This window comes from Mchenga conophoros, linkage group LG13 (assembly GCF_057382185.1).
Source record: "Mchenga conophoros isolate Kocher_MC1m ecotype Shallow Benthic linkage group LG13, M_conophoros_male_GT1.1, whole genome shotgun sequence".
Lineage (NCBI taxonomy): Eukaryota > Metazoa > Chordata > Actinopteri > Cichliformes > Cichlidae > Mchenga > Mchenga conophoros.
In genome coordinates, this window is record NC_140538.1 from 8,188,104 (window position 1) to 8,209,282 (window position 21,179).

The window sequence follows — 21,179 nt, forward strand, 5'->3', positions numbered from 1 at the left end:
CTATGTAAACACATCCTGATTTAAATGTGAATAAATGGGATTCTTGAGTTATGTTTTTATGTAATGTAAAATTTTCAGCATAACTTGAAACCATGTTTTGTTTCATATGTCACCATGCAAGTGTCATCAATGTGTGACGTTTCATAAGGCAGGAAGGCCCTCTGGAAAACATGTTGCCCAACCCTGGACTAGAGGCACGAGTAATGCATTGAATAGAGATATATGTAGGATATTTGAGTGTTATTACTGCAGCAATAATAAGAACTAATAACTTGTTAAGGGGTGTTTCAATAGTGCAGGGGTTTATGTACTTGGCTAACAAACAAAAAGTCTCCAGTTTGATCCTGGGAGGAGACACAAATCCTTTGGAAGATATGATGGGACCTGATTATTCAAGACTTTGTATGTAAGGAGAAGGACTTTAAATTCAATGATAGAGTCAACAGTGAACCACTAAAGATAAACTAATCTTCGTCTTTCGGATGCTTCCGCTAGGGGTCGTCAAAGCTCCATCTCTACCTAAGCCTAGCATCCTCTTCTGTCGCGCAAGACCTTCTGGAGGCCCTGCTTCCCTACATCCATGAATCTTCTCTGTGATCTTTTTCATTTCTTCGTGCCTTCTGGGTCCATCTTCAAAATCCCTTTTTCAAAATATCCACCATTGCTCCTGTACACATGTCCAAGCTATCTCAGCCTTGCCTATCTAACTTTGTCTCCAAAATGCTCAACCTGAACTGTTCCTCTGATATACTCATTTCTAATTTTGTCTCTCTGTCAAGAAATAAGAAAATCTAGTATAGAAGAAACATGATCTGTCTTTCTTAACCCTGTCAGTACTCTCGCTGCAGCGTTTTGGATTAAGGGGAACATCAGTGCATCACTGAAGTCACAGTGCATTGATTTGCTTAGCGTGTAATGCCTTTAAATATCCACAAAGGGGCAGAGTGGACCAGTTTAACTAAACAACAGCCGGGCTAACGATTAGAGATGGGGGTTGAATAGATAGAGAGCATACAGAAAGGACGGAGAGGGTTGCAAAAGTCAATGAACAGACAGTGGGATTGTCCACTTCATTCGGTGAAAAGCAATTATGTCCCAGGCTCACAAGTGAGCAGAAACAGGTCCATTTGTAGCTATTTTTAACTCCCTGACGCCTCTGAGCCCTACAGTATTGTTTAATCATTCCAAAGTATTGAGTGTGCCCACTTTGGCCAATTAGGCCAAAACCCCCCAGTCTGTGTCACAGTCAAACTGGATAAACGACACGCGAGCGCAGTCTCATAAAGTAACCGCTTATTTAAACCAGCTAAAAGTCGTGTCCTGGATTGTTATCCCAACCTAGAAACCCCCCAAAGAATCCAAACAATGCGTTGTCTAATTGGGTGAAGGGTTGAGGGAAATCTGTCTGATTAGCCTTCTCCAACAGACGGGGATTAAGCTTTTGGTCTGTAATTATTATAAAGCATACGTCAGCAGACATCCACCCATTTCAGTGGAGCAGAGGGATCCTGCGAGGTGACTGTGCTCTCTCTCAGGCCAAGTCAGACGCGAGGACCCAAGAATAGGAGCAGTACTGGAGCAGGAACAGGAATATCCTCCTGAGTCAGTGCCACGACGCTGACAAACCACGCTCCCCGGCAGAGCTGCCTCTGCTCCGATAATCAGCATCCTATGCTATTCTGCTCAAGATGGCGGTGCAGGCAGCGGAGAAGGACGGAGTAGTGAGTATTTTGAAGGTTTTCGGGGAACCGATCCGGGGTTACGTGTGTTGGTATTTATTTTCTGTGCATGGGGGCCTGTTAGTTGCGATTTAAGCGCACCGTTAGGTCGATTATCCGGCGCTTATTGTAAATGCGGAGCGCCGGGCGCAGCGCATTCAGAGCGTAGGGCGACTCCTCTTTCATCTGTGGCCGGGGAGGAAATTGGGAAATCCAATACGCTGTGGTGAAATGCACCGGCGGTGTGTGCTCTTCTAGGCCACCCAGCCGGTGCGCATTTCAATCGTAGTGCAAGATGGTGCCAAATGTGGGGCTCATTTATAATAACTCATGGCTCCCGGCAGGAACGCTGATAACAACATGACAGGTCTGCTGCCACCTCGTCATTGTTGTTGCACGCCGCGTACGAGGCCACACTCTTGTGCATATATTGAATGATAGGCCTGTAGCCTCTTGTTGTGCCTTTAACCTCAGCCATGCAAGTTGTATATCCTACCTGACAGAGCGATAAATGATACTTTGCATCCTGTGTCTTTTGTCACTGGTGTTGAAGAATGTGGAAGAAGACCACCTGAATGACTCGCTGGGGAACCCCGGCCTCATCTCACCTGACAAGGAGGATTTATCACGCCTCCTGGTATGAAATATTTAAACGATTTCCCGAGTGTCCTTGTTTGATGCTCGCTCCTGGCTGTGCGTAATAAATTCAATGTGTGCAATGCGTAGACGGTGCCATTCAGCGGGCGCATCCGGGGGGGCATGCGGCCGGGGAAGAAGATAATAGTGATGGGCATCGTGGACCTGGAGCCAGACAGGTAACATAACACCTCACAAAGGCATGCATGCACACACTCTTTATCTGGAGCCATGTTTTTATCTCTGCATATTTAAAACATTCTGATTTACGTCTGCACAGTACACATTCTTTGCTAAAGGATGTTAGAGATGGGATGTTTTGTTTTTGTTTGTTTTTTTTGTTCTTAGGCTAGTCAGACTTGCACGGCCACTCGAGGACACACTGAGTAATGCGTAGGCAGCCAGAAAGAACAGTGGCTCCTTAAGTATGCAGAGACAGGGCGTTCCCTCACCAGCAGGGAGAAAAAGGGGGGGATTTTCTTTTTTTAAAAATTTTTTTAAAAAAAGAGAGAGATCCAGTGAAGCAGATTTGTTTGGGTGTGTCCTTACCCTACATGGAAACTTGTGTCAAACTTGGAAGAAACCTCTCGATGACCTCATCTTGTTTAGTGCCTGCTGCTGGGAGGGTTTTCCATGCCAAAGTTCATGTGAATGTCCCAACAGACAGAACAGCTCCAAGGCCTAAACACACAGTCTTTCTTTGTTGCGTCTCATTACTTAGAAACTTGATGCCTGTAACTGTGACCATAAACTTACACCAAGACGCATAACTGTGCAGCAGCAGCAGCAGGGGAGGGTGGATAAACAGAACTAACAGCAGGGATTATGCATAATTAACTCACAATTGGTGAGAATTGTTCTTACGCAGCAGAATTATGCATCTCATTTATCCCAGATTATCTGATGTGTGCTTTACCACTGCATCCTGCCTGAATACCCGATACCCCGGTTTTGTTTTTTGTTTTTTTTCATACCCTCAGCTTTGATGTCAGCCTGACCTGCGGACGTGATTCAGAGAAAGGGGAGCCTCCATTTGATGTGGCCCTGAAACTCACGGCTCGTTTCACTGACCGTCAGTTCCTTCGCAGCGCTCGGGTTTCTGGGAAATGGACAGAGGAGGAGGCGTCCACTGTGTATTTTCCCTTCATCCCTGATCAGCCTTTTAGGGTAAAAAAATCCCTTTTCTCACATCAAATAATTCTGGGTAATCCCCAGCAGTCGCCTGTAGCAGAGATATTTTCAGAATTAGTTATGTGAGATTATCTGCGCAGCATGATAATGGAACACAAACAGGAAATGTTGTCCATGCTTCATCATATTGTAATGTAAATACAGCCTGTACCCCATATAGTGGCCTGTTTACTGCGTTAGGACCACATCAGCTGTTGTGGTGTGCTGAATGAGTTGGAGTTGGAGGGTGGAGGGGGTTGAGCAGCAGGGCATATGCATGATGAGTAATCTCATAACACCCGAGGACTTGTTAGCTCTTTAATGTCATATTCTGCTCCAATAAGTCTGCACATGAATAACACACATGGTGTACAGCTAAAAATATACAATAGTGGCAATGGAGCGAAGAACAAAGCATGAAGTTTCTCGAGATGTTTTCAGGACACTGAATGAAGTTGTTCTTTCTCCAGTGTAGCCGAAGGTCTGTTTAAAGTGCCAAGTTCACGACACCCACACGTCACCGTGAAATGCACCATAACACTTGCTGCAGTGTTGGCAGCTCTGTGAAATCCATATAGAGGTTATACTTGAGGAGCTGGAGGCTAAAAGACGGCAAATGCCCAAAGCAACTGGGTCGGTAATTTGTGTACTTGTAACCATCTCTATTGCGTAATGTCTCGAAATGTTCAGGACTCTAGTGCATGTGTACAAATTTAGTAAAAATTTATTTTGGCACTGATTGCTGGAGCTATTTTTATTTATCTTGCATAGTGATTGTGACGTGATCTGCTTGAGAAGGAGGTCCAAAGTCTCTTACAGGTGCGCACTGCAGCTGAGTTTGGTTCACTGTCAAAACCAGTGCATATGATTAATCTCCTTTGCAAACTTAAACAATTCAGTAACCCCTTGCTATCCTTTTTATGGGGTACATTATAGTCCTGGAAGAGACCACTCCACCATAAGTTTATGGATTTACAGTGATCCTTACTTCTAAGGAGACACACACAATGTGAGCAAAACTATTCCAACATCATAACAGAGCCACTGGATCCCCTAATTGCTGGGGTCAAAGTAAAGTGTGTGTGTTAGTCCCCATAGGGAAATGGTTCCTCTGCATTTAACCCATTCACCCAGTGAAGCAGTGGGCAGCTGCCAGTGCAGCGCCCGGGGAGCAGTGTGTAGGGACGGTACCTTGCTCAGGGGTACCTCAGGGTAGCCGTTCAGTGGAGTCGAACCCCGACCTTCCGATCATGGGGCTACCACTCTACCTACTGAGCTATCCCTGCCCCAGTCAAGGGTTTTTGCTTAGTGTGTTTTCCAGTCTGATATCTTTAAAACTCAGCTGTGGATGCATGAGAATTTTTACAAAGAGAAACTCTTTCTGTTTTTTAAGAATGTGAAATATGCATATGCAGACACAACAACTTAAGTTATTTTTAGAGGTGAACCCTGCATCTGGTTGTTGAATGTCAGCTCTCTGATAAAGTGTCATTGTTTGTGGTTGCAGCGTGACTGAGCAGGTCGGCACAGTCATGACTCTGTCGAAAGCTGGAGGCTGGAGATTAAGTCTGCCATGCAGAATGTTTAAAACAAACTCCCTCCTGAATCCAGGGGCATGTGGAGAGACACATGATGTGCTGTGGTCTCAGAGCAGGATGGTTTGTTTCTGCTGCTTCATCTAAAACATTCTGCCTTGAGTTGTTTGACGGTTTCTTTTTTTTTTTTTTAATTCCCCCCCACTGGCATAAACCACGCGGAGGTGTTTATGCAGTTACATTTTTGTTGTCGGTTTGTTAGGATTCAGTGTGTACACGTACAAACAAGAGAAGAAAATGAGAGCGAGGCTTAGCTCTAGCCTACTTATTCAATAACGTTTTGGGAGCTTTAAATGTTTTAACATCAACTAAAATAGCTGATAGTCATCCTCAGTGTAAGGGGTCATTTGGTCTTTCTCTTTACAAGCGGTTGTCTTTATCATGCACCCTAACCAAGGAAGAAAAAATGACAGATTAGCTTGGGTAAAAGACCGAAAGTTGAGGCACACAACGATGTGTGCCGCTGGTAAAGTTTCTGAGCTGCCTTTCCTCATAACAAGCATCCGTCAACGTTTTCTCCATTAAAGCAATGCAATATCAGGGATTGTAACATCTAGTCCTTTACTGAATCTATTTTGTAATTATTTACTCAAATTGAAACTGCACAAATAATATTTTTATATTAACGAGCAGAGAAAGAAATGGTTGTATAAAGTGAGATGCGTCCCTTCAGCTCATGAGGTGATTGTGTGTAACTCTGACACAGCTTTTTCCACCCACCCAATTTCTTCTGCTTATTGTGACTGTATGGAATGAGTGTGTTCAGTCTCTACTTGTCATGAAGTCAAAAGCGGTTAAAGTGCGGTATTTTCTTTCCACCTTTTGCCTAACTGTCTTTTTCTCCATGTCTTTCTTCCTTCTGCAGATTGAGATCCACTGCGAGCACCAGAGGTTCCGGATATTCGTGGATGGACACCAGCTCTTTGACTTTTATCACAAAGTAAAATCTTTGCCCTCTATCGACACAGTACGAATACAAGGAGACCTACAGATTACCAAGCTTGGTTAACTTGCCCTCTGACCAATTCCCGCTCCGCAAGTCGTGTGTGAAGCAAGGACTTGATCACACATGACCACACACACACACGTGCGCCTGTTACATCATCATCCATAGCCCATCGTACAGCACTGCATCAGCATAGTAACTGGATCAAAGTTTTTCTGCTTTGCTGTTTCTTCTTCTTCCTCTTCTTTATGTTGAACCAGGATCTGATGTGATGGTGCTTTGTGGGTGAATGTGTTTGATCCATTTTTCAGGTATTTTTCCCTTGTAGCCCCAGTTTTTAGATCAGCGAACTTGTAGCTTATTTATAGGACATTCCACTTTTATGTCGAATCCTTTAGGGAATTTGAGATGGAGGCAGGTGTGGAGGTTTGAAAAAACCAGTTAGATAAAAATATCTGACAATTAGCAGCTAAAGTGAAAGTTAAGTGTTGCTCATGGATAGAACAAAATCAAAAACTTAAACTCAATTCAACTCACTTTGTTTAAACATACAAGCGTCCTCTTAAATCTTTTGCTGACCAAGCAACGTGAACAAATGTGCAGTAAAACTCAGACAGGCCAGAGCAGTGTTCCCAAATCAGGCGGATACATGATGTTATGCGAGATGCAACTGGTTTCAATTCAAATATACCTGGACGTATATGTATATTTGATATGCTTTAGTTAGATTGAGCTCAGCACAGCTGGATGTGTAACTATTTCAAAAACTCATCTGAGCACAACACAAGACAGCATAGCGGCCTGTTTTCTCTCTGCTGATGTATATCCAACTCTGCTGGCACTCCTCTGCATCCCTTGGGTTTATTCCAGTTGTCATGGTAACACGTCGCAGCCTCATTGACCTAAATACTCAAAAATGAGGATTATATCATGACAAGATGTAGCATCCCATGCTTAACACAGCGTGTCTGGGTAGTTTGCACTTTTCTTTTTTTTTTTCTTCTTTTTTTTTTAACTACAGCCACTCTCCTGTCAGTAGATTGCGCTATAGAGGCAGTAGAGCTGCAGAGAAATGTTATTTAAAATTTGACTTCTGCTCCTTTTTTCTTTTGCAAGCCTCATCAGAGTTGAACACTAAAATAAGATAGAAGTTTTACTCCTTATATGAAGAAGAAACCGTGCTGTCATCGAGGTCACAGGTTCAGCCGGGTGCAGGTTCAGTCACACATTTTGGAGTCAGGGGTCAGATCCTGGGGGTACTTTGAATGTATAGGGTTGATGTTTTTTTTGTTTATCTTTTTTTTTTTTTTTCTTTAATAGTAGCATAGAAGATATAGTGATGCACAGATTAATTTCTCAATGTCACAGTTTTTGGTGGTATGGCTGGTGCTGTTTTAGTCCATTATAGGTCTTGTGTGTCTCATGGCTTTTTAAAAAAAGAAAAAGGTTTTCCTGAATCATTCCTCATCGGCATCTTGCCCACACTGATGCAGTCTCATCCTTTCCTAGCGCTGCAGGCTGTGTTTTAGAAGTGTAACTAACACAAATGTCTGGTCTCTTATGCGTTGTTTTCTTTATGACAGTTTCCTTCACTGGGGCAGGGAGCAAGTTCTAAAAAATATAGAGAAGAGATCTTCAAGTTAAACCCACAAGTATTGTGTGTATGAAATCTTAAGGTGCTCTGTTTACACTCTTCCAGTATCAACGTTGATTATGCGTTATCAGGTTTTTGGGGTTTTTTTGGGGGTTTTTTCCATACTCTAGAAAGATGTAAAAACTCACTGCAGACATTAAAAGGTACTTTTTTTTTTCTGTTTATGCATTTGTGTTTTTTGGCACAACTTCACCTACTTCTAATATGCAGGTAGGAGAAGGAAAAGTCTGAGGAAGACAAAGCTCTTGCAAAAAGCTGGCCAGATTTGTTCTAGACAAATGGCTTAGGGCAGCAATAAAGTTTCTTTGTTGCTGAAGCCTTGACCTCTTTAAAGGGTTTTATAAGAAAAATGATTTAAGTTTAAGTTATGTTCATGGGTCAGTTATTAGCCTGAATATATTTGCCAAGTTGTGAAAAATCCCTTTTGTGTGTAATTAAAATTGTATTTATTAAAAGTTGGTAAACGGTTATTACCAGTCCCACTTTTAGAAATGTTAATAAATCATTAGTTTCCTGGGTTTCTAAAGATGCATTAAAGCTGAAATTATAAACGTTGATAAGCTGTTCATGAATAATAGATACACTCTGGTGCAGATGCCCTGCAGCTGTTTCCCAGACACTTAAAAGAACAAGGCACGTGTCATTTCACATGAAGGGTTAGCCAAGGGGGTTTTTCACAACTGAAACGTTTCCTGAAACTGCTCATAAATGTGATTTGTTACACATTTATAACACGTTAGGGGGTGTAACAGAAACCAAAGTCATGATACAAATAGTACATTTTGAAGGTCATTCAGGTACAGAAGTATCATGCATCACAATAATGGAAAAATGGAATGGTGTACGCTGTTTTTCTAGAATTATTACATTGTTAGAAATCATTAAACTATTCAATAGAAATTCACAGAATAAATGATCGCAACTTGTAAATGTTGGAAAGCGGCGCTGCTGGTTCTGTTTATGACAGTAAAACCTAAACCAGGTTTCATGAGCCTGTTTGATCCCTTTTGAGGACTTTTTTTTAGCAGTTTGACACTGAAGAAGTGAACAGCAGTTGCCTGCACAAAACTGCTCAGACATTTTGACATTTTCACCCTCACATATTCTGTGTTTATCATAAGCCAATGATGGTTTTTGGATCGAATTTTTGCTGCTGTAAAATTGGAGTAAGCCATGAATGAGGCTTCCTTTGTGGGCAAACTCTAAGGAAACTTCTTCATTACCTGTGGGCAGCGTTTGTCAAAATGCAGAAAGGCTGCTTTCTATACATGCATGAGTATTTGCTAGTTCCTTTGATATAGCAATAACATCGCTGCTCCTAGAGCTGACTCTAAGCTTCTTTTTGCCTGGTTGGTCAGACAGCGTCTTCCTGAGTTCCTCGTTTTACCCAAATTTATTCTGGACACAAACGAGCGTGGTACTGAGAATTGCAGTGTAACGGATAGGTGTGTGTGAATCATTCTTACTTTAGTATTACAAGGGCAAATGTGTCCAAATAACATGTAATTATGCTTATTGGGCATGTTGTTGGATGCTATTGGTATTCTGGTGACCATATTTAGTAACAGTTTACTGTAATAATGTTGATATAGTCCATGGAAGTATGTTTGAGTGATGTAAAAACAAGATGTGTGTTGAAGGGTGATGCAGGTTCATGTTTTGGGTCTTCAGTTTACTGTGTTGACAGCAGCAGGAGGTACGGGGGAGGGAGAGGAACAATTCAAGGCTTCCTGTGCTCATTCCAGGGAGCTCTTTATATGTGTGCAGAGCTGAGCTGGGAGTCTGTTTGGCTCAGCATAGTGTACACTTGAACTCTGCCATTAGCAAATTGTTTCTGGAACTGCTGTGTTTTTTTCCAGCTGAGCGCAGTTTGTTTTCCTCTAGGTTTTTAGATGTGGTGCAGGTACAAGATAAGCTTGTGGGGTACTTACCTATTTTGTACTGTTGCACTTTAAAAAAATTGCAAAACTCACAGCGAGAAGAAAACAGTTAAAGCATTTTTACTGTTAAATATGCAGGCCTCTTTTTCTGATCTCCTAATGATCCCACATCTTTTGAAGAACAACCTTGGGAAATCATAATTTATTGCTCTTTGTAACTCTTATTTTATTTTCTCTGCAACACTTTAAAAATGTAACTGAAAAGCTGAATGTCATTTTCTGGCTGATTGTAATCTAATGGTAACCCAGGTGAAATTACTGTCCACAATCACCCCAGTTATTTAGGACCTGCCCTTTTATACCCATTCAGCGAAGTAAATCTTTACACTCTTCCTACCCTTAAAATCCAGCAAGTCTGATGTAAGAGGAGTGTTTGTTTTTGTTTTTTACCCATGTCTGTCTGTTTGTTACCCTCCTTTCGGACTTTGGATGTACGTGGACTCAGGGTTTTTATTTTTGAAGAAAACACATGAAAGCATTTGTTGTGCATGTAAGCTAGTACCTGGCAATTTGGAAAGACGACAGATTGACGTACCAACTATGTATTGCCAGTTTCTGTTTCAGTCAAGCATGCGGTTTTATTTCTTTTTGCCATCTATCCACTGTCTGTTCTTTTGGGCTGTATTTTTTTATGGCCTAATGTGGACTCGAGTATTGAATTAAAATCATTTCCCCATGAGTTTCACCAGGTTAAAGAGCGGTTTTCTAAAAGGTGCTAAAATGACTTCATGGTGTTCATTGAGTAGAAGTAGGCTGATGTGTTGCTGATGTGTTTGTGCGGTTGATCATGTTATCATTTGTATTTATTACACCATAACCAGCAGCTTTGTGTGTGGTAAAGATATCCTGACTGTATAGCTAACGTTTTGCTGTTTATATGAAGGCGCGTTGAAAAGCTGAGTCTTTTATAATAATGAAAGTGTTTTCTTTGGCTCTGGGTTCTGATGTGTACAAATATTACAAATGATATGGAAAAAGAGTATTGTCTTAAACTGCAACCTTTCCCATTTCCAGATGCTTTTCTTTTAACTGCACAACAGTTTCCTGTCATTGTTTTCAAGGATGTACTGAGTCGGAGGATCACTCGTGTGCCGGCTGCAGTAACTTTGATCTCCCTGATACTCTTTCATCTCACGCATCATGTTGGCTGTTTGATCTGCTGAAAACAGGAGCACTTGTAATTACCACATGATGTCACATTCCCGAAATAAATAGAGTTGACTGTAAACTTTGTGAGAATGTGCACACGGCCAGTGTTTAGATGAACACAATACATGCTCCAAATGTTTTCCCCCCTCTATGCTTTTGTAAAAACAGCTCCTTTGCAAACCAATAAACTTCTTACGTTGAGTTTTTTCTTCTGATCACTTTTTGTGTTAAATAATTTTGAAGGTTATAGATGCATATCGATGAGGAGATTGATGATATATATTAGTCTCCTGTGTTTGTGTTTAGACCTGTCTTTCTCTTTCCCCTCACTCCAAAACCTGTTATGGCAGATAGATGTCTTCCTCTGGTTTTGCTTGAGGTATCTTTCTGTTAAAAGGGAATTCTTCCTCCCTGCTCCTCCTCTAAAACATTCTGAGTTTGGTGATTTCAAGGAGAACGGTACTTGTCTGACTGCATTGTGCCTAGTGTAAAGTTTGGTGGAGGGGGGATTATGGTGTGGGGTTGTTTCTCAGGCGATGGGCCCCTTCGATCCAGTGAAAGGAACTCTTAATGCTTCAGCATACCAAATCATTTTGGACAATTTCATGATCCCAACTTTGTGGGAACAGTTGGGTGAAGACCCCTTCCTGTTTCAATATGACTGCGTACCAGTCATGGATGAGCAAGTTTGGTGTGGAAAAATCTGACCGGCCGGCACGGAGTCCTGACCTCAATCTGACCGAATGCTTTTGGGATGAATCAGAGTGGAGACTGTGAGCCAGGCCTTATCATCCAACATCAGTGTCTGACCTCACAAATTCTGATACACTTGTAAACTTTGTGGAAAGCCTTCCCATAAGAGTTGAAGCTGTTATAGCTACAGTTCATATATGTGTGAAGTGAATACGTGGTCATCTTGGCCACGTCTACATGTCAAGATGCATCCACTGCAGTTTCACATCATATTTCTCACATCGTATATTTTAAATTTCCACTAGGATATGTATGTTCATAATGGAATTCTCCCAATGAGTCAGAAATGCAAGGACAAAAACAGACAATCAACAGATAATTTGGTATATTTCTATTCCTGATCCCTGATAAAAAAAAAAAAAAAAAGAGGTTCTTTCATGTTTAAGAGAAGCACCTGAATTCTCAGAAGAAATTATTCTTCCTCTTTCATCTTTCAGCTCACAGCCGGAGAAGAGTCCCAACTCAGAGGCTCAGCAGAGGCAAGATCAATTATTTCTGCACATGAAAGAGGGAGAAGAGGAGCTCACATTAATGCTGGGTCCTTTCCCTCCAGCACAAAATCTTTATACTGAAACAGAAGGACTTACCATCTGTCAGGCCCCTTCATCAGACTGCTCTGCTTCTGCACATGTAAATAAAGAATAAGAAGATGAAGGCATGCCATGGAGCCTCCAGTCAGGTCGCTGCTGTCTCTGAAGAGTACTTGGCAGCATGTGCAACATCCATGAAAAATATCTAATCATTTACAATCTCACACTGAGATAAACTTCTGCTGTGTTTGCTGTGCTTGTTTTAAAGAGGATGTTGACCTCATAATACATGCAAACATGACAAATCATTCAGGCAGACATAACAAGTGTTTGATCCGAGTGTGCCCCTGTGTGTTCATCAAAGAATCCATACAGGAGAGAAACTGCACTGTTGCCTCACTTGATGCAGAACAGCAGCAATTCAAGATATTACCTGAGATATTGTAGAGATAAAAAAGTACACAGCTCATTTACGGTCCACTGTGCAAAGGTCAAAGAGAGATCATGTCTTCAGCTCGGTGTGCCAGGGAGCCAAGAGTGCCTGCTTCTTCTGACAACCGACCTTATTGTGCTCAGTTTTTTAATTAATGCTAATGGAGAATATTTCTTCCTAGCTACTGCATGTTTTTCAGTTATGATAAAACAGCTCAACAGTTCAGATTATTTCCTTTGCGACTATCTACAGTGACCAGCAGAGGTTTAGCAGTCTTTCAGTCACTAAGTCCCCAGGGCTGAGGGCACAAATTAAAAAAGGTCTGGACCACCACCATGGTTCAGCGCCTCAGTAATGTATGGAGGGGAAAAGAGCTCCACCTAGAAAGAACCATTTGTGGTTGTTCACTCAGAATCTATTCCTGAAGCCTGCAGAGCTCAGCATTTTTCTGAATCCTGTTTTCTGCCTCACACATCCATCGCCTCCCTCCTTTTCTGCACCTTGCACATTTTTTAGCAGTTTTGCTCAGAGCTGAGGGTGAAGTTGCACTGTGATGATAACTGCCCCAAGTTAGAGGAAGAGACAACAGTGTTTCTAGATTGCAGCACCCTTAGCTAGCAGACTTTGTGATATTCATATCACTGATGCACAACTGGTGCATTTTTTCCATTAATGATTAAAAACTTTTCACCCACTTTTCAGTGAAGCACTTTTGATGTAGTTGGATATTTTTAGGCTGCTTTGCAGAAGATGCAGCATTTTTAATATCCACCTGCAGAGTTTTCAAGTCAGGTCACTCCAAAATATCCTGCTTGTGTTCCTTAAAGTAGATCATGGTGCTTTTTTTATAAATTTGCAAAATCATACACAACGTACTCAATTGAAAACTGATACAGTTTTGTGTTTCGTTTATATCACAGATGCTACATTAGACATGGTTATTTTGTCTCTTAACCATTTAAAAAATTATGGGACATATTTTTCCAACAGAATTGAGAAGATGGCATTGTGAATTTTGATTCCTTTGCATGTAGCAGCTGTCTTTGGAGAAACTGTTAATTCACTTCACTGGATTGTGTTGATATGGTTTTAAGGAAATGCTTGAGACTTGAGATAAAAATGGATGCATATATTTAAGAGATGCTGTTCATGTTTTTAAGACCTAAAGTGCACTGGTTAAACTATTTTTTCATGTTACTTCATGACACAACTATGTCAAAAGGACATCTACTCATCCATCTATCCATATCTTGCTACTTATCTGGGTTTGGGTTGCAGGGACAGAAGGTCCAAGCAGAAACATAAAGACCTTACTCGCATCTCCTTCTTCCAGCTGTGTGTAAATGAAGTGGAAAATATAATTACCCAGAGGAGATGGAGAGATTCACCCACAGGTTACAGAGAAGCAGGTGGATCAAAACATCAGTCCATACATGGGAGCCTGTACTTTAAACAGTGTTGAAAGGAAAAATCTCAAATTACATCACTGACAACACGGCTGATGTATTGAAGTGATGCTTCTTTTTCTTCATTATAACACTGAAGCCTTTGTGAAGCTGAAACAGTAACCGGAGTGAGAAAAGTCTCGTTTGTGTAAAAATTTAAAAATGAACTCTTTACAAAAGCTCAAACAAGTTATTTCATTACATGTGCCTTAGCATGTCTGACACTCAGCACTGCATAACTGAACTGTATTGAAAGTGAACATTCCCACAAGATTTAACATGTTTTGCATAAAATACAAGCTGCATCAGAAAAACAATGCAATTTTAAATGTATCCAGTTTAAATTTCAATAATTTTCCGCTTCATTGCCAGGACATAAAATATCCCAAATGACCTCACCTAATGACATTACTCACCCACTCCATCCTCCCCTCTTTTTTCTCTCAATTACCTCCTATAAGGTCTGTGTGTAAGGAAAATAAGTAATACTGTCGCAGTGAAGTTGTAATATGCACTCATGCCAGTAGCAGTTTATGAAGAAATAAAATTAATACGGATTAGAACTGAGTTCAGCTTAGTAGTTTGAGCCTCCACACCAGTCTCAGTTTTTCATGTGACCCACTGGGAAAATGAATAGTCCACCCTGGTATGGTTTGCAGACAGTGAATATTTGTTATTAATCTCGTACACCGTATAAATGCCTCACATTTTAATCAGGCTTCTTGTAGAAACAAGATGCTGCTGCGTCTCTGCTCACATTGAGAGGAAGAGGTTGAGGTTGTGTGTGAGAAATATATTACTATGAATTACTAGGCTAACAATTACACCAAACTGCTTTGCCTCTGTGCTGACCGATGGTGCTCAGTGGCTTTTGCTCCTTGCTTTTAAATCAGATGTCACTCTCAAGATAAACACAAGCTACAGCAGCAAGCAGTCTTAGCTGAGGAAACAAAGATACATTTCCTCATTTAATATAAAATATTGTGGTGATGTTATGTTATATTAGGCAGGCAGCTGCCCAAATTACACTGTGACAATCAAAAGTATATCTATTTTGAACGCCTCAGCTGGAAAAAATTCAAAATGGTTTATAAAGTTGGCCACAGGTCTGTATGTAAATGGGAGTTAAAACATTACTTCATATTTGGATATGTATGATGTTAGTGTTTCTAAAATACTTAAAAATGTCTTTATTAATAAAGTAAACTAAAAATAGACATTATTAAATTTTATACTTTTAACTACTGACTTGAACATAATATGAAATAATGTGTTTCCACTGTGGGAATGATGGATCCAATGACAAATAACTTCCAGATTAGTAAAGTTATATTTTTATTTTTTCTAGTTTTCCATTTCTATTTAGATGATTTATATTCATATTTAAAATGAACAGGATCATAAAAAAAACCCACTGCAAGTGTAACAAAAATATGTTGAAATCAAATGGTATGTTATGTGAAATCAATATGAAACAATGACACATGCATTTTATCCAATTTTTTTATTTTATTTAATTTTTCCCAATTGTCCAAATTAGTCTTTGATTGACTTATCAGCGGTTGGTTTTAAAAAAAAAAAGCCCCAAAAATCCCCTATGAGCAAGCACTTGGCGACGGTGGGGAGGAAAAACTCCCTTTTAACGGGGAGAAACCTCCGACAGAACCAGGCTCAGGGCGGGGTGGCCATCTGTCGCTGCCGAGTGGGCTTAAAATGTTCACTGTCCATCTTCCTTCTGACAGGAACTTCCTACAGACCAGGTATGAATGATGCCTGAGTGGACATACAAAACTCACAAGTTCCTGGCTCTCACGGCTCCTATGCAGAGGGTTAGTCGAAGAAGGAGGGGCATCGCGAGGGGCGTCGGGGGACGGGGGACTGTGCCTCACTGCCCTCCCCCTCTCCAAGAAACCCGTCTTCAACCGAGTCGAGAGAGCCGGGAACTTGTGAGGTGTGCATGTCCTGGTGAGCCTCCACCTGTTGTAGGTGGGTGCAGCCTCGACTGTACAGAGACAGACCAGACCAGCTGCACCACACAGACACTTCAAACCTCATCTGAGGACAAAAAACACACACACACACACATACATACATACATACATACATCTTACTTTTAAAAAAATAATAAAGTTAGGGTTCCTTTACAATGTCAGAAGGAGGGAGGCACTAAGGCACCGCCTTCCGCCCCTCGACGCCCTCGCGGTGCCCCCTCCTTCTGACAGGAACTTAGGAACTTCCTACACACCAGGTATGAATGATGCCTGAGTGGACATACAAAACTCACAAGTTCCTGGCTCTCACGGCTCCTATGCAGAGGGTTAGTCGAAGAAGGAGGGGCATCGCGAGGGGCGTCGGAGGACGGGGGACTGTGCCTCACTGCCCTCCCCCTCTCCAAGAAACCCGTCTTCAACCGAGTCGAGAGAGCCGGGAACTTGTGAGGTGTGCATGTCCTGGTGAGCCTCCACCTGTTGTAGGTGGGTGCAGCCTCGACTGTACAGAGACAGACCAGACCAGCTGCACCACACAGACACTTCAAACCTCATCTGAGGACAAAAAACACATACATACATACATACATACATACATCTTACTTTTAAAAAAATAATAAAGTTAGGGTTCCTTTACAATGTCAGAAGGAGGGAGGCACTAAGGCACCGCCTTCCGCCCCTCGACGCCCTCGCGGTGCCCCCTCCTTCTGACAGGAACTTCCTACAGACAAGGTATGAATGATGCCTGAGTGGACATACAAAACTCACAAGTTCCTGGCTCTCACGGCTCCTATGCAGAGGGTTAGTCGAAGAAGGAGGGGCATCGCGAGGGGCGTCGGGGGACGGGGGACTGTGCCTTAATGCCCTCCCCCTCTCCAAGAAACCTGTCTTCAACCGAGTCGAGAGAGCCGGGAACTTGTGAGGTGTGCATGTCCTGGTGAGCCTCCACCTGTTGTAGGTGGGTGCAGCCTCGACTGTACAGAGACAGACCAGACCAGCTGCACCACACAGACACTTCAAACCTCATCTGAGGACAAAAAACACATACATACATACATACATACATACATACATACATCTTACTTTTAAAAAAATAATAAAGTTAGGGTTCCTTTACAATGTCAGAAGGAGGAAGGCACTAAGGCACCGCCTTCCGCCCCTCGACGCCCTCGCGGTGCCCCCTCCTTCTGACAGGAACTTCCTACAGACCAGGTATGAATGATTCCTGAGTGGACATACAAAACTCACAAGTTCCTGGCTCTCACGGCTCCTATGTAGAGGGTTAGTCGAAGAAGGAGGGGCATCGCGAGGGGCGTCGGGGGACGGGGGACTGTGCCTCACTGCCCTCCCCCTCTCCAAGAAACCCGTCTACAACCGAGTCGAGAGAGCCGGGAACTTGTGAGGCGTGCATGTCCTGGTGAGCCTCCACCTTTTATAGGTGGGTGGCAGACCAGGCTGCACCACACAGACATTTCACACCTCATCTGAGGACAAAAACTACAAGAATATCGTAAAAAGCAAACCTTGGAAACGTGCAGGGTTACAAGAGACGGCAGCGCTGCAGACGTGAACCAGTTCAGGCTGTGCGAATGTCAGTTTCACTCCTATATATGACCTCCTATCGCAGAATGCGTTACTGTGACAACACAGGCTTTGTGCTTTGAAGTGTGGTGTTTGGTGACGGCATTGGAACGGCCTGTGATCTTACGTCACACGAGCCCGGATAAATTTGAAAAAGGCGTTTTCATCTGTAAACGCTCCGTGTCCAGACTACCGTTTTCACAGAGTTGTGCGTCCACATTGAAACGGCCGAAACCGCTTACCTTCCATTACTGCGCATGCGTGAAACGCAAGGTGATTCGACCTGCCTCATTTCCGTCTGCCGTTAATCCGGTTGTTCAGTGATGACGCGACGAATCGTACTTCTGGGTCTAAAGTAGTCTGCGTTTAATATGGCTTTTGTGTTGTTAACATGTTTAATGTTATGTATTTTCTTCTATTTGATCTCAAAAAGCTCCTAAAACAGTCAGTGATCACTGTTGACCTCCCTCGGCTTTTATTACCGCTAGGGCTGAACGATATATCGCATTTGCGATAATATCGCGACATGATCAAGTGCAATTTTCTAACCGCAAAGGCTGCGATTATACTCTGGACATGTCCAAATTCATGGGCTGCATCCTCCTGAGGCCGCATTTGTAGACCGATTACGTCACAGCGACACGCCGAAGGCTGTCCAAATTACTACCATATCCCAGAATTCATAGCGCGGCCCAGCCAAACTCCAGTTTCCAACAATGGCGGCCGCTACTAAGTTTTAAAATTACTCATACTAATCTTTCTGGGTCACAAAATAAACTTTTAACATATTTTCAGGCGAGAAAGTAGTTGTGTAAACATCAAATATCTGCTCGGTTTATCAAGATATCCCATATTTGCAAAAGTGCTTCGACGTTTTCAGAGGCGTCTGCTACCCACCAGCTCGACAGCTAGCCGGGAGCTCGAGGGTTACTGATGCGGCCGAGAACGGCACAACTCCCGGCACATCATTTTCAGATCACCGCGGAGTTTCGCTGCTCGGGTTAAACGTAATATATAAGTCACTTAGACAACCTAAAAATGTTATTGTTGGGCTTTTTTCAGTGTTTTGTTTGTTCGTGAGTAAATCGGTTTGGCTGAGATTAAAGTTATTAGATTAGATAAAATAAAACTTTATTAATCCCCCGGGTGGGTTCCTCCTTGGTTTTCACACAGCTGACTAAACGTCAAACAGAAAACTTATTAAACAGAAGTGTGAGACAGTCGAGAATTTACACCAGTGTCTGGTTATATTTTAGATAGCAAGAAGCAGACGGCCGAGTTTATTAAACTCCACCGAGACAGCGGTGACGCTAATCAGAACTAGCCTTCTGATTCAGAAGGCTAGACCGTCCAATTTCACGCCTTTAAATTTTAAAGGCGTGTTTGTGTGTGTGTTTATACAATTGCTATTATGTTTGCACTTTATGTGTAATGTTACTGACTGCAGAGATCAGTAAGATGTGTGTATTTTTTATTTATTAGTTTTATTTATTTAATATTATTTTTTAATTGAATGACTGTCTAGTAGTTCACAGATGTCGAAAAACTGAGTGTGGTAAAGCCACTGATTTTGTTTATGTATATTTCTGCAATCTGCACATTGTACTGACTTTCATTTTAATGTTTACACCAGGGTTCCTTGTCAGCACTTTATGCTCAGATGTTTGTAAGCTAAAAATAAACTATTGTGTATGTTCAAATATACTGTTGTGATTGAAGAAGTTAAATAAAAATGTCAGTCATCAATTCATGCATCACCTCATGTCATCATAACAGAGGTCTGTCTTCCAGGAAAGAACAGTTTAAAATTAATGTAATATAGTATTGGCCATACTATATGATGTATTGCTTGTCTTTGTTTAATAATACAGAAGACAAAGACCTTAAAAAATAATCGCATATCGCATCGCAATCGCAATATTGGGGCAAAAAATCGCAATTAGATTATTTTCCATAATCGTTCAGCCCTAATTACCGCTAATCATTTATTTAAGCTCAGTTTTTACCTTAGGCTGTAACTACAGCCCAGCCCATACAGCAGTATATGAATGACTAACCTCGTATTGTGGATGGATTATCTCAGTTGTTCTCCTGGCTGAAGTTTGGTCCTTTTACAGCATCCTGCCGTGCGATTACATTTGTTCCTGACCACCGAGAACACTCATGGTAACTTTTCTCGAGTGGGAAAAAAGTTAGCTTGTTTATATTATGCTAACATAGCTGTGTCGCTAGCGATCACGTAGCACATCATTATATACCAGCTAGCCCAACTTCAGTAACCCTACAAACGTCACTGCTGTTTAGTTTTCTGTCTTCATTTATGCTGGAAGTGATAAGAGTTGTACGTTTTAATTTGTTTCCAAAACCCCGCAGTCAGGACATGCTATATTGTATTTAGATAGAAGCTAGCGAGCTAACTCCCTGCTAACTTCTAATTCTGTTAAATGTCATAAATTCTGTTTTCATGGATGCCTGGATGTTAAACTCAATTGTTACACCTGGTAGAGCAGAATGCTGATCATTTTATTAAAGATGAAAGACTTTAGACAGTTTTTCAACTCTCAGTAATGCCATAGTGATCGTTTGATATATGGACCTGCAGCGGAGTTTAGACCCAGACACGGCTAGTGACGTCAGACTGAACAACCGGATTTACTTTCTGGCTCTTGTCTCTGCAAAATGTCGAGCAAAAGCAACGAGTTTTTTTTTTTTAAATGGACTAACAATTAGGTGGAGTTGTTGCTGCAAGTAATACAAAAGTACAAAGTTGGAAAAGCGATTGAGAATTGAAGAAAAGCTATCTGGACCATGTACAAACTGATATTAATCTTTAACGGTGCTGTCTCAATTTGTCACATGATTGCATCACTTGACTAGGCTATGTTCACATGTATGGGTATTTTTGAAAACGTAGATTTTTCTATGCGTTTGTACCTTTGGTCCACACGTAAATGGCGTTTCCGGCCACTGAAAACGGAGAGTTTTAAAAATTCCTGCCTGGGTGGAGATTTTCAAGAACTCAGTTTTTGCGTTTACTATGGACAAGAAAAACGGAGAAAACGCAGGGTCATAGGTGCGCCAAGTTATTGTTTCGGTGAAATCAATTTCTACAATGGCGGACTTAGACAAAATACTGTTAATTTTACTCTCTGTAGTGTTTAAATGCTTACATACACAGACAGTAACTGTCCCTCCACGCATAGGACTCAGGTCTGCTTCTTTGCGCCATCTTTGTTTACTCGTTCCCGCCCAGGCGTCTAGACATCTGATTGGCCAACATTTCTACACGGTTAGGAATATAGCGCCACCTGTTGCTTTGGCATGCTCCTTTCAGCATTTTCCTTCGTTTTTGTTGTTGAGGCGTGGATGGGATTTTTTAAAAAAACGAAAAATCTGTTTTCAGAAATACCCGTGTACGTGTGGACGTAGTCTACAATGTATCATTGTTCTCAAAAAGGCTCCAGTTCGCTTTCCACAATGCTACTCGAAAACGTCGTTTTTCAAATGTATATGCTTTGGAGAGCGTTTTCAAAACGCTGCGCTTTCCTTGACCGAAAACACCGTCTCAGTGTGGACGGAAGGCCAAAACGGAGAGAAAAAGTGATGAGTCATGATAGCATTACAGGCTGTTCATTTTTAAG

At 41.8% G+C, this 21,179-nt stretch overlaps 2 protein-coding genes and 1 long non-coding RNA gene across 5 annotated transcripts in view; 1 reads left to right on the forward strand and 2 right to left on the reverse strand.

Moving 5' to 3' along the window:
* abch1 (ATP-binding cassette, sub-family H, member 1) overlaps positions 1-2,258 on the reverse strand; it is a 36,852-nt gene extending 34,594 nt beyond the window's left edge. For both annotated transcript variants that reach the window (XM_085296247.1, XM_085296246.1), the window contains exon 1: positions 2,215-2,258. In XM_085296247.1, coding sequence (XP_085152373.1) covers positions 2,215-2,243 — 29 coding nt within the window. In that variant the 5' untranslated portion in view covers positions 2,244-2,258. The remainder of the gene's footprint in view (positions 1-2,214) is intronic.
* lgalslb (lectin, galactoside-binding-like b) lies at positions 1,322-11,009 on the forward strand. Of its 2 annotated transcripts, none has more exons than XM_085296253.1 (5): positions 1,322-1,721; positions 2,272-2,355; positions 2,445-2,533; positions 3,335-3,521; positions 5,985-11,009. In XM_085296253.1, the coding sequence occupies exons 1-5, from the start codon at positions 1,689-1,691 to the stop codon at positions 6,126-6,128; spliced, it is 537 nt and encodes a 178-aa protein (XP_085152379.1). In that variant the 5' UTR covers positions 1,322-1,688; the 3' UTR covers positions 6,129-11,009. The 2 variants fall into 2 exon arrangements, with proteins under 2 accessions (XP_085152379.1, XP_085152378.1); XM_085296252.1 differs by having other exon boundaries at positions 1,324-1,721; positions 2,263-2,355.
* Positions 11,010-11,877: 868 nt separating this feature from the next.
* LOC146560793 (uncharacterized) lies at positions 11,878-14,636 on the reverse strand. Its single transcript, XR_014894794.1, has 3 exons — positions 13,890-14,636; positions 12,149-12,183; positions 11,878-12,056 (listed from the first exon to the last, which is right to left on the reverse strand). It is a non-coding gene; the product is annotated as an uncharacterized LOC146560793 (long non-coding RNA).
* Between the last annotated feature and the right edge of the window lie 6,543 nt (positions 14,637-21,179).

Coding starts and splice junctions, on each gene's coding strand:
- lgalslb (XM_085296252.1), top strand. CDS start 1,689: ATGGCGGTGCAGGCAGCGGAGAAGGACGGAGTA. Junction 1,722..2,262: donor CAGCGGAGAAGGACGGAGTA/GTGAGTATTTTG, acceptor CTTTTGTCACTG/GTGTTGAAGAATGTGGAAGA. Junction 2,534..3,334: donor GTGGACCTGGAGCCAGACAG/GTAACATAACAC, acceptor TCATACCCTCAG/CTTTGATGTCAGCCTGACCT.